Raw genomic sequence first — 13,955 nt, 5'->3', positions numbered from 1 at the left:
CAAATTTCTACTTTGTAAAAGTAGTCAACTTTTGAATGTGAATTTTCTATTTTTCTACATTTGAAATTAGATTTCAACTGTTGAATGTGGATTTCTGAGAATATATGTACAATTAATTGAACCTTTTCTTAAGAAACAAATTCTAAATAGTGATTAAGTTCCCCAGGACAATACTTAGCACTATCGAATCCAAGCATTCTCCACAACAATATATTTGGTGCGCGAGGGTGATTATGTTCAAAGTTTCAGTGGGGATTCTGCTCCTGCTAGCTACCCAGGATTTCAAAAAGTAATCATAACTTTAAAATATTCAAACATAATACAAAACACTAGATTTCCCTTTCAAATATCACCAACATTAAACAAACAAATGTACAACTTTGCAACATTTAAGCAAAATATCACAATGTAATTTGTCATAAAAATAAAATGAGAGCTCCTTATTACCCTCTTCAATTCAATAATAGCTTCCCAAATCCCTATGCTTTGTAAGACAACCAGTAATTTGTATGTTTTGTCATTGTTACTATTTTTGTTAATACCAAAAAGTTTAAAAGTTAATAAAAACTAGTGTCTGCCTTAAAAACATTGGCAATTTAGGGATAAAATAAAGAATAATCACATGTTGCAATCAAAGATAATCTTGCACCATTGTTTATTTCCTTTAGCTGTTATTTTAAGAGCTTCCCATTTCTGTGCTGATTCAAAAGAAAAACTTCTGGAACTATAGAAAATGCTTAAATATATAATATGTGTATATAATATATATGTACGATGAAGGCAGAAAAAAATCAGTATCCCATTGAGCAAATGATAGAAAAGCAAACTAGGCAGCCAGGTCATAGAATAAACTTTTTATTTTTTGGTAGCACTCAAACCCGGCAACACTCAGGGGTTACTCCTGGCTCTACGCTCAGAAATTACTCCTGGCAGGCTCGGGGGACCATATGGGATGCCAGGATTCGAACCACCGACCTTCTGCATGCAAGATAAATGCCTTACCTCCATGCTATCTCTCCGGCACCCAGAATAAACTTTTTTTAAAAATTAGTCTTTAGGGCCCGGAGAGATAGCACAGCGGCGTTCGCCTTGCAAGCAGCTGATCCAGGACCTAAGGTGGTTGGTTCGAATCCCAGTGTCCCATCTGGTCCCCCGTGCCTGCCAGGAGCTATTTCTGAGCAGACAGCCAGAAGTAACTCCTGAGCACCGTGGGTGTGGCCCAAAAAACAAAAACAAAAAAAAAATTAGTCTTTAGGTTTCATAGTTATAACCTTCATGTTTATGGTTTTGCTACCTATAATTACTGCATCTTCACCACTTCACATCTTCACTACATCTTCACCAAAATGCCCAAAACTCTCCAATAACTGTTAAGACACTTCTCTAGATTGACAATTCCTCCCATCTCCCTCCAATACTTCATAATCTTAGTTCTGTGACCCAAGGCAAAGGGTTTACATAATTTCATATGGTCTATACCCTGGTTTTGATGCTGTATACAAAAAAGAGCAATTTATGTTATTTTTGTCTTTCACCCTAACTTGTCATACTATAATGTGCTGCAGTTCTATCCACACTGAAGCAATCTGCAAGATTTCACCTTTCTTATTCCACTGTAGCCACCCTTTTTTACCCAGTCTGCTCTAGAGAAAAAGAAACTTCAGATATTTATCTTAACACCTTCATCTAAGTGCCCTAAAAACAGGTTAAGAACATAGGAATGTTTGTTACTGTTCATGTAGAACATATGAATTCAACTGAGGTGGAAGTTAAGTTCCTTTGAAGATTATACTAGACATTTTCCATTAAAAAAGTAATCAAGAAGCTATTCACCCCATACCCACCAGATAAGGGGCTAATATTTAAGATATACAAGGTACTGACAAAACTTAAGAAGAAAAAACATGGGCCCGGAGAGACAGCACAGCAGTGTTTGCCTTGCAAGCAGCCGATCCAGGACCAAAGGTGGTGGGTTCGAATCCCGGTGTCCCATATGGTCCCCCGTGCCTGCCAGGAGCTATTTCTGAGCAGACAGCCAGGAGTAACCCCTGAGCACCGCTGGGTGTGGCCCCCCCAAAAAAAAAAAAGAAGAAGAAGAAAAGAAGAAAAAACATCTAGCCCCGGGAGAAAAATGAACAGACACTTCCTCAAAGAAGAAATACAAATGGCCAAAAGACACACGAAAAAATGCTCCACATCACTAATCTTCAGGGAGATGTAAATCAAAACAACAATGAGGTACCATCTCACACCACAGAAAATAATACACATCACAAAAAAACAAGACCAATCAGTGTTGGGGGGAATTGGGGAGAAAGAAACTCTCATTCTCTGCTAGTGGGAATGCTGTCTAGTCCAGCTTTTATGGAAAACAATGTGGATATCCCTAAAAAAAAACCTGGAAATTGAGCTCCCATATGATCCAGCTATATCACTGCTAAGGATATACTCTAGGAACACAAAAATACAACACAAAAATGCCTTCTGCACACCTATATTCATTGCAGTGCTGTTAACAATAGCCAGAATCTGGAAATAATCCAGATGCCTGACTGATAATAGATGAGTGGCTAAATAAACTGTTGTACATATATACAATGGAACACTATGCAGCTGTCAGGAAAATGAAGCTATTAAACTATCATGCTGAGTGAAATTAGTCAGAGGGGAGAGATAGACACAGAATAGTCTCACTCATCTATGGTATTTAAGAAAAATAAAAGACAGCATTGTAATAATACCCAGAGACAATAAAGATGAGGGCTGGAATGACTGGCCCATGATATGAAGCTTACCACAAAGAGGGGTGAGTGTAGTGAAACAACTACACTAACAACTACCATGCAATGATAGTGAGTGAAAAAATAGAATGCCTGTCTCTAATACAGGCAAGGAGTGGGAGAGGAGAGAGGGGGTGGGGTCACTGGTGGTGGGAATGTTGCACTGGTGAAGGGAGTGTTCATTTTTATAACTAAAACCCAACTACAAACATGTTTGTCATAGTGCTTAAAAAAGTAATCAAATAGAGAAAGCAAGTAATATACTTCTTTCAGAATTTAGAGAAAAAAGTTTGTGTTTTCACAAAATGCCATGGTCTTGAAAGCAGCTTACTAAAATTTATGACAATTTGAGTTTTAATATGTTAGGTCATAAATAAAACCACTAGACTAAATCAACCTAGGAGAAGTATCATCAGCTCTAGGAAAACTGCTAAATAATAACTGCATTATTATAACCAAGTCTCTAGTCACACCAGGCAGATATTCCTGGAGTCCTTTTACAATACCTATCACTTTGATTTCTCATCACTTTTCATTCCAAATTATCATCTAAGAATTGTGCAATCTTATATAATAGACATTATTTTGACTGAATGAAAAGCAAAACCTTTGATCCTAAATCACTTGCATTATGTCTTTTTCCTTCTATTATTAATCAGGTTAAAATGATCAGATACTATGATCATTCTCTAATTCTCAATATTTAAAAATTTACACCACTTTTTCTAAATTATTTTTGCTTTGATAATCTAAGAAGTTCTAATTTTTTTTTTACTTATAAGAGATCTATAGTCTATAAAACAAAATGTTTCTTCTAAAAAAACAAAAAGGTATCACATTGGTAATCTTGATAACAAGTTTATCGTTACATTCTAGAAAAAAAGCATAAGAGCCCATTATTGCACTATTTTATTATTAAAAGTTAAAGTAGGTGCTGGAAAAATACTAGTACAGTAGGGAAGTTGTTTGCCTTTCATACAGTTGTGTTGGTCATGACCTTAGTTTAAATCCCCAGCACCACATATGATCCTGATTAACCCCATGGGTCATTTCTGAGCATAGAGCCAGGAATAGCCCACACCCCTCCCCTCCCCCTCAACTGCTGAAATAAGCATTGGTTTAATAGAATATGCACCTCTATAGGTCCCCATCCTCAGGCTATTCCACTGGGGCCACAAACTATCTGGCAATTTTGGGAGAATGACAAGTTAATATACATACTCTGGAGATACTAAGTATTTCAGAAGCTGTTTAGTATAAGATATGACTTATTTTCTTAGAGAAAGTATTTTACTTTGTAAATATTTTCAGCATCAGCTGATGTGGCTACTCTAGTGGGCCCATACCTCGAGTGATCCTGGTTCCCTACCCACACAATCAGGTATGGTTTCCACAACTAACAATATATTGGCTGAAGATATAGTATAGTGGGGTACTTGCCTTGCACATAGCTGGCCTGGGTTCAATCTCTAGCATCCCAGGTGATCTCCAGAGTCTGGCAGGATTGATCCCAGAGTAGAGAAATGATAAGCTCTGAGAATTTCTGGGTATGCTCCTCCCAAAAAGATTTTTTAATAGCAAAGAACCTAAATAGATATTTCTCCAAAGATATACAAAGGGCCAATAAGCACATAAAAATATGCTCAACATCAAATAACCATCTGGACAAGACATATCAAAACCGTAATGAGACACTTCACACACAAGGATGACTAGAATCAAGTGTTTGCAAGAACACAGTACCTCATACCAAGGCTGAGGGGAATACAAAATGGTAGTCACTGTGGAAAGTCTGGAAGTTCCTCCAAGATTCAGCATATAACTACCATGTTACCCATCAATTCCACTTCAAGGCAGAGTCAAGAGAATTTTAAACATGAATTTCTCTTGAAGTTCAAGAGTAGCTCTAATCTTTGCTCTAATCAAAGATTAGAGCTTGAAATTCTAGCTAGAAATTCTAGAAAATACCCCTCTAGAACATGGTCATCACAGAGACCATTTCCTTGGAATGAAATAAGATATTCTTGGAATAAAATAATTTAGCTCTTTCCTTAGACCTTTAACTAGTTATTTCTACTAAGACTATCTAAAATCTCTGTGTTTCTTTATAGTTCACATCCCTGAGAAAAGCAGTTCCACTACCACAGGGAAAACTAGTTCCTTTGTTTGGTTGGCTGATTTTGGACCACAATCAGGGATGCTCAGAACACAGGAATTACTCCTGGATCTAGACAGGAATTATTCCTGGCAGTACTTAGGAGGCCATATGGGATGCCAAGGCTTGAACCTAGGTTGGCAATGATGCCCTACCTACTGCACTATCTACTTAGATCCTGTAATTGTTCCTTTATGAAGAAAAAAATTTGGTCAAGAACTTGTACATGTTCCTCAGCAGCTGAGACTGGTTTCTTGTGTGCAATTTGCCATAGAAGTCAGCTGAGGTCAGGCCAGCACTGGTCTCCCCAGAGGACTAAACCAACTATGTATGAACAATTACCTGAAAACACTCTCAGCAGAAGATGGAGCTTAGCACACAACTTCCTCTAAAATGAAGTTTTCTTTCTGGCCGAGATAAACTGATTCATATCCACTACATTAAATTATGAGAAAATGTATGTTTTCACAAAAAGGTCTAAACAAGTACAAAAACTTACAGTTTCCAAAAATATAAACCTTTGAGACACAAAGTCTCTACCTTAGCAACTCAGGTCATTCAAATTCTACTTCAATTCCTTCAAGTGCTGAGGAATTCTATACAAAAAAGTACTGTCAGGTTATTCCAAAAAATATGAAAATCTTTTATGTTGAAGACCAAGTCTACTTTCATGCATACTCTGCTATTATCCTTGACTTATTTTTCTATAATGGAAGAATAGATTTACTCAATCAACTATTCCTTCAAGTGTCTGAATTTCTCAAATTTCCATTTAGTCATTTGTAGTCTAAACTCATTAAGCAATTTAAACTTAAATTATTCTTCCTAGGACTTGATTTCCAGACCCTTGACCATTCTGATTTCTTCTTTGACCACACCCTACTTTGTTCAACACTCTTCCAATATGCACTTAGAATTGAAGACAATCCCTATGAAATATATAAGAACTAAATACTGGGGCCCGGAGAGAAGCACAGCGGTGTTTGCCTTGCAAGCAGCTGATCCAGGACCTAAGGTGGTTGGTTCGAAACCCGGTGTCCCATATGGTCCCCTGTGCCTGCCAGGAGCTATTTCTGAGCAGACAGCCAGGAGTAACCCCTGAGCACCACTGGGTGTGGCCCAAAAACAAAACAAAACAAAAACAACAACAACAAAAAAAAAGAACAAAATATTGGACTCATTTTTAGAAATTGATCTTATTCATCCAACATATATTTTTTCAAAAGCTTTATCACACTTGGGATTCATACTAAGAAAATATCCAATATATTTTCTGGATTTGCATTCAACACTAGTAACCATTGCATACTAAAATATTTTTGTTGACTGCCCAAAGACATTTCATTTTAATTTTTTTTCACACTTAACATCATCTCAATTGGAAAAGCCATGGGACCAAAATAAAAGTAATGTCAAATCCAAATGTTGTCCTGTTTGAGAGTTACCCCACCCACATGGATAATAAAGCTCCCTATCTGAAAGCTTTTGTTGGTCAAACAAGTAAGCTTGCTAAATACCTTAAAAGTGTCTACCTGCAGCTATAACACTTTACCCTAAGTAGATTGTCTCAAAAAAAAAATCCCAGATGTGTTTGAATAGAAAAGGTAAACCATGGGGCCAGAGTGGTGGCACAGCAGTAGGGCGTTTGCCTTGCATGCAGCTGACGTAGAATGGACCAAGGTTCGATCCCCAGCATCCTATATGGTCCCCCAAGCAGGAGCGATTTCTTAGCACTTAGCCAGGAGTAACCTGAGTGTCACTGGGTGTGGGGACCCCCCAAAAAAAGAAAAGATAAAGGTAAACCATGAGATTGACAAGAAATTATGACAAGTTCTATACCATCCTCTACTAAAAGAAAAAGGCTTTCAAAAGAAAATCTTACCTTCCAACTTTTAACTAATAGGAAGCTGACTTAAAATTATTCTCAGCTACAAAAAAGGGTCTTTCCTCCCAACCTCACCCCAAGTTTAGGCCACACTCACTAGTGCTCAGAGTTTATTTCTGGATATCTGCACTCAGGAATCACTCCTGGCAGTCTCAGGGGACCATACAGGGATGGGGACTGAACCCAGAAGAACCAAGTGGAAAAGCAAAAGTAACCTACCCTACCCACTTTACTGTCTTATTTCTCCAGCCCTTTTCTTAAAGAACAGAAAAGAAAGGCAAATTTTCTCAGAGAGTAGTGGAACCAGAAACAGAACAGATTAGGGAATGATTTCCAGATAAGAGAAAGGCCATAATCACCCCTAAGTACATTACCCCCTGACAAACAAAAAAACCTGGTGGTGTCAGACTGGTGACCAACCAGTAACCCTCTCCTCCACTATCTTCAAGAGCAATATTTACTGTAGAATCAGACTAGGCAGCTCCAAAAGGAAACAAGGAAACATTTCCCTATCAGAAAATGAATTGAACTTCCCCCATTCCATTTTGTAAACCCAGGTTGCCATTGTGGCATTCTGTAAAATAACTCAAGAAGTCTTGTGGCTTGAACTCCTGTCCTCTTGGGGCACTGCTGTCACTATACAAGAAGGCCTGCCTACTCCTTGTGGAAACCACATGAGAGGCCAAAGCCTCCCCTCCTGACTTGAGAGGTTCTCCTGACCATCCAGCGGTTAGATGCCTGGAGTCACATGGGTGACTCTGGGGAAGAACACTGACAAAACAAGGCTAAATCTAACACAAACAACAGAATAGTGAGCAATCATTTCAGGCTTCTAGAGTGTTTGTTACACAGCAATAGATGACTGCGACAGTGATAAATATATAGCTTCACTTGATGTTCAGCTAGGATTTTTTTTTTTTTGGTTTTGGGCCACACCCAGTGAGCTCAGGGGTTACTCCTAGATATGCGCTCAGAAATCACTCCTGGCTTGGGGGACCATATGGGATGCAGGGGATTGTACTGAATCAAGGTCCGTCCTAGGTCAGCCGCTTACAAGGCCAGAGCCCTATTGCTGCACTATTGCTCTGGCCCTGAACAGGCATTTTAAAAATAACACTCAAAGAAAAAGTATGGGAACTCATGCCATTGAATGAATATTAAATTCCATAAACGACTACCATTACATCCTAGTTAAGAGTGAAAGATAGTGCTTGCTTCGGCAGCACATATACTAAAATTGAAACGATACAGAGAAGATGAGCATGGCCCCTGCACAAGGATGACACGCAAATTCGTGAAGCATTCCATATTTAAAAAAAAAAAGAGTGAAAGATAAAGGATGCAAAGTTAGGCTAGAATAGAGGAAGCTCTCTAGTCTTCTCTAGAGCTACTAATTTCAAATTTTACTGTGGAGAGGCTCAAACCCAGAGGATTCTCTGGGGCTTTTCAGGCTCAAGCTGCTCCTGACTCATGCTAGGAGACCCTGCCATGCCAGGGACTGAACGAGGGTCAGATGTATGTAAGACAAGTGCCTTAATCACTGTACTATCACTCTAGTCAAAGAGCTTGTATTTTTATTGAGAGGGGCCCTCATCTAGCAGTATTCTGGGATCACTCCCAATGATGCTCAGGAGATTATTATCTGGTGCCAGAAATCAAACCAAGATCAGCTACATATAAGTACTTGAACCACTGGACTATCTCTTTAGGTTCCATCTTAAATTTTAAATGCTTAAGGGACTAGTGAATTCAAATGGTCATAATTGAAAACAAAATGGATAACATCTTAAGTTATGGATAACTGTATAAGGATATAACACTTTCAATTTCAACAATAATACACTACTAAAATTACTGTAACTTGAAGAATGCTGGATTGTAGGTCATTTTCAAAACTATGATCAGAGTACAGTAATTTTTTGAAACCACAACAAATGGTCATTATACTAAATTTTACTGAGTTTATTAGAGAGGAGGAATGTATAGTGACAAAGTACTAAAATTCAGATACAGCCTGGGTATAATCAGCTAGGATGGATGGCCTAAGGCAAATCATTTTAACCTTTGATTATTTTGCCCCTAATTATTTTTGGTCAGAGGCCTCAACTATGTCCTACCAAATAGCTACTACTAGCTCTCCCACCCACAAGACAAAGAACATGAGTTTCAAATTAGTAAGACTATTACAGAGGAAGTTGACACTGGTGATTGAATTGGTACTGATTTTGTATGCCTAAAACTCAACTATGAATAACTTTGTAAGTCAGGCTGCCTTAATAAAAAAAAAATTCAATTTCTTTATTAAAAAAAACCTTTATAGTACCCTCTGCTGACTCTTCACAGGACCTCAAATCCAAGAACTAAATACAAAACAAGAATCCAGATGTCAGAAATTTAAACAAGAAATATAGATAATACCATAAGCAATGAATTAGAAATTAGGAAAGCTAAATTCTAAGGTCAATTCTACACTATATTCATTGGCATGCAAGAAGCGAGCTGTCTTACAGAAAAAAACCTCTAGATATTGTTTCTTTTTCCTGAAACAATTTTAAGATGTTTTTTCTACCCAGCTTTAAAATTTGAATTCCATTTTTAAATTAAATACTGACTCCAAAGTGGATTTTCTAATCCAATCTATTAACAGTTAATATACTGAAGTATATTAATTTTCTATACACTTATTTTTCTTCCTCTTTTGAATAAGCTACATCTTTCTGGTATTTATTCATGTTGTCTTACTGACTATAAGAGCCTCTCTTATTGTTCTCTGAGGTTTCTGAACTCTCCTTCCACTTTACTTTCCAAGGGTCATCCCTTATTAATCTAATATCCTCTAGAGCAGGGGTCTCAAACTCAATTTACCTGGGGGCCACAGGAGGCAAAGTCGGGTGAGGCAGGGCTGTATAAGGGGTTTCGCTTACCGAATAGTCACAATAAAAAATCGCATTAGTAAGAAAAAAAATCACAAAAAATCGCATTAAACATTTACATACCCCAAACAGAACTGCTCGGGGTATGCGAATGTTTAATGCAATTTTTATTGCGATGATTCAGTAAGCGAATAATCGCGAATACTGCGATATTTGAAGGCCGGCCGCGGGCCACAAAATGTTGTACAGAGGGCCACAAACGGCCCGCGGGCTTCGAGTTTGAGACGCCAGCTCTAGAGAATATCTTTTCAATATCTGTTGAGTAGACTAACTTAAAAATGAAGGAAATGCAGGAATTGTTTCAATATATATTAACTGTAAGAAATTATTTTTCCACTCTAGCTTTTTTATTTACTTGTGGAAAAGGGGTGTCACACTTGTTTGTGCTCAGAGCTTTCTCCTGACTAAATTCAGGCCATCACTCCTGGTGGGACTCAGGAGACCATATAAGGGTACCAAAGATTAAACCCAGGCAGCTACACACAAGACAATCACCTTAGCCACTATACTCTTTCTCCCGCCCCTTCTTTCTAGCTTTAAAACCACATAATGGGGACTGCACAGAGAGTATAGAGGCTTAGGTGCTTACTTTGCATATACTTGAATTTGAATTTTGAAAATGAAAATGTTTAAAATACTAAAAATGACAGATTTGAAAAGAAATATGATCATAATGTAACACAAAGATGAATCTGGGAACTTTTAACATTTAAGTAGAGGGAACCAGAAATGCTATTTCACAAAAAAAGCACATTTACACAGAAGGAAGTAAAGAACAGAAAGAAGAAACAAAGCTATAGATCTCAAACTTCACGCTGGGATGAGGAAGGGCAGTTGGGCACAAATATAGAAGATACTGTACTGGGACAGTCATCAAAAACCAAGACCACAAACAGGAAAGTGTATTCCAAGCTGCCTGGGGACCTAACTTAATCACTCCTATAGTATTGTTTAAACTTAAATCATCACTGACCTTTGAGTGCAAGAACAATTTTTATAATTTAACATTATAGTGAACCTATAAAGCTACTCTGGGTTTAGATTTCTCATAGTAACTTTATGCATAACAAAAAAGTATCTTTAGATGTCACAAACTGAGCAAGTCGGAGTGGAATAGTCTTGGCCTACTAAAGAGAACCAGCTCCATGCAATGAGCCATGAAATAGAATGATCAAGTAGCAAATAGCCAAACCAGCAGATGTGGGATAAATAGCACCGATAAACAATCTTAATTAGACAATAGTCAGATTCTTAATGACAACACCTTTAAGACCCTTTAAAATAGCACCCACTAGACAAGTTATGAAATATCTCTTAAGAATCATTGCACTCTAGCTTTATTTTTTATTTACTTGTGGAGAAGGAGCTGTCATACTTGGCTGTGCTCAGAGCTTTCTCCAGGCTCCAAGTCTATGATTTTAGTATGATCTGATTTGCCACAGCATGAAATGACGTAAAACTAAATACTAAACTTCTGAGAAGAAAAAAATCTCAAAGTGCAACTATTTGTAAAATTCTACAAGTCTCAAACCAACTGTAAAGGAATAGTGGCTGGCCGCAGTCTACATTTCTCTAGAGTGGATCAAAGTGTTACTGATAATTAGAATAAAGACTGAAACCTCAGAACCGGGATCCTTTCCCAGGATTCTTAATTCTTAAAGGGAAAAATACAACTGTGACTACCAATCACAAATGCAGCAAAGGGAAAGTTACTGCTGCATCAATCTGGGGGAAAATGCAGGAACAACTCCAACAGTTAGAAAACAAATTACACGTGCCTTTAAACGTTCAGCAGCGGCCCGAGCTAAGAAACCGGAGCGCACTTTGCAAAACGAAAAACGAATGTTGTGAAGCTGAGCTGCAGACAGACAATGAAACTTCCTAGTGGCCTTGCCTTCGCCTACTTTCAGCACCAAGCAACTTCTTCTTCCCAAGCCTGGAGACTGATAAGGTCAAAGGAGCCCAGAGAGTTCCAGTGTGAAATGGGATCCTCCAAGCACGGCCCGGAACCCCGATGACGCACGGGGTGGGGTGGGGGGGGAAGCTTGGAATAGATCCCAGCATTTTTTTTTTTTACCTTTTCCCTAGAGCAGCCAGAGAGGAAGAAGGCGGTGCACGTGCACCATTGTTTTCCAGGTGTCTATATATGTATGCATGCATTTATTTATTAATTCATTTATTTTTCACTTGGATTCGGGGAGCAGGTTCCCCCCCCCTCGAGCCTAACTTGGAGGCCTTGCTTGATTGGAGCGCCGCGCCTGGTGTGTAGGTAGATGCAAGACATTAAAAACATTAAAAAAAAAATAACAAGAAAACAATCTTTATTTCTTTGATTTCCATTTGCTTTGGCTTTGGCTTTGCTTTGCATTGCATCCAGCTCGGGGTACTCACCTCGGTCTCCAGCCTTCCATGCAGCGCAGCCAGCTCTCTCTCCCTCTCCCTCTCCGCCGCCTCCCGCCTCCTCGGGTCCCCATGACAACCTCACCGAGGGCAGCAGCCTCCCCCCAAGCCCCCCGAGAACCCCCGCCGGCGCCTCCCAGCACCCCCACGACCCAGCCAGGCTCGGTGCCCGCTGCACCTGCCTCGACTGCCCTGTCTGCCCAGCGCAGGGGCCATCCCCAGAGAGGCGGGCACGACCCTCTCCTCTCTCCCCTTCAGGGGCTCATGAGGCAAGGGCCAGCGGCTGCACCCCGACCCTTCCACCTTGATTTTGGGGGAACCCCCAAAATGCAAAAACATAAAAACAAGCCCAAGGGTGAGTGCGCTAAGCCCCGTTGGCGCCTGGGGCCCAGCAACGCCTCGTCTTGTCTCTGCTCGTCTCTCTGCTCGTGGCGTCGCTTTGCAGCTCACCTTGAAGGGGTTGTTGAGATCGGGGTCGGCGAACGGGTTGCTGTCGAAATCCGACATCTCGCCCGGCACTCGACGTCGTCACCAGCCGGCCCAAGCGCAGGGAGAGGCGAGGCGAGGCGAGGCGAGGCGAGGCGAGGCGAGGCCGCCGCCCCCCTGCGCGCTCACGTCGCCGCCGCCGCCGCCGCCACCACTGAGCTGCTCCGGCTGCAGCTAGCGCGCGCGCGCGGTGGGCCACCCCAGCCCGCACTGAGCATGCGCGGTGCGGCGGGGCCAGCCGGGACTCCAGGCCACGACTCCGAGCTCCGGCTCGCCTACAGCTGTTCCTGACGCCCGGCGCGGAATCCGACGCTCCGGGTTTTGGCTCCGACCGAGCTGGGATGAAAGGGACGGAGGGAAGCGGAACAAACGCGACTTAGGAGCGCGTGGTGCTCCCGGTGGGAACTGACTGACGGACCTCCCCGCTCGAATCCGGGGATTTTTACACAGGTAGCACACCTGAGTGGGCGTGGCCTCGCAACTCGCTTCCGGGTCTGGGCGGGGCGAGCTCAGGAACAACCGGGAAGCTCCCTCACTTTTCTCCAGAGCTGAGAGTGAGAGTGTAGGGGCGCTCGTGAGTCACGCCCACGAGCCCCTCTGACCTCACCTGGAAATCCCAGATTTTCTTTTTCCGGTCCCTGCGGCTCTGAGTTGCTGCCAAATCCTGGACTTTTGCTTCGGGGTTCCCAGTCGGTTTAGGATTAAGGAGGATGTTTTTTGGTACCTGGGTCCGGCTCTTTCTCGCGTCCTCCCGAATCTGCAAAAATGGCTCCTTGTCCGGAAACGGTGGGAGCGGCAGGTTGACTTGGGTAGATCCAGACATCCAAGATCTTCAGGTTAATGCTAAAAGGAGGAGGAAAGGAGGCCGGGTTTTTGTTTAAGGAATTTGTATTTTAAAAAAATGCACACTTTTTTTTTAAATCTAATTTCATTACCCAAAACCTTTCTAAAAAATACATTGTGGAACATAGCTAAATGTGATCTCTGGATCCTTTGGATAATTGAGATCTCTGATCCTTTGGACACTCAAATGTGTGGCAGTTGCTCATCCTTCTTGTTACACACACACACACACACACACACACACACACACACACACACACACACACCACAAATCTTGCTACTTCTCCCTTATTTTAACTTGTGAAATCATTTCAGCAGGCCTGTAGTCCTGACATTCATGTTTTCTAGACTGACTAGCTTATAGCTAGTGATGAGAAAATATCACTAAAAATTAATTCCTCACCACAAAAAGTGTCAGCGTTATCTAACGTCATTGCTGAGTTAACCAACCACATTGCTGAGTTAGAATCAAA

The 13,955-nt window shown here is 40.8% G+C and overlaps 1 protein-coding gene and 1 non-coding gene across 2 annotated transcripts in view; one reads left to right on the top strand and one right to left on the bottom strand.

Moving 5' to 3' along the window:
* The window catches only part of SCAMP1 (secretory carrier membrane protein 1), an 86,936-nt gene extending 74,156 nt beyond the window's left edge, over nt 1-12,780 (bottom strand). The window contains exon 1 of the mRNA XM_049766199.1: nt 12,604-12,780. Within this exon, the coding sequence (XP_049622156.1) occupies nt 12,604-12,660 (57 nt within the window). The 5' untranslated portion in view covers nt 12,661-12,780. The remainder of the gene's footprint in view (nt 1-12,603) is intronic.
* Nucleotides 8,028-8,134, top strand: LOC126003083 (U6 spliceosomal RNA). Its single transcript, XR_007493626.1, has one exon. It is a non-coding gene; the product is annotated as a U6 spliceosomal RNA (small nuclear RNA).
* Nucleotides 12,781-13,955: the final 1,175 nt, after the last annotated feature.

The sequence above is a fragment of the Suncus etruscus genome, chromosome 2 (genome assembly GCF_024139225.1).
Source record: "Suncus etruscus isolate mSunEtr1 chromosome 2, mSunEtr1.pri.cur, whole genome shotgun sequence".
Taxonomy (NCBI): Eukaryota; Metazoa; Chordata; class Mammalia; order Eulipotyphla; family Soricidae; genus Suncus; species Suncus etruscus.
The sequence above is the reverse complement of the archived record's forward strand: the minus strand, read 5'-3'. Positions and strand labels throughout refer to the sequence as shown.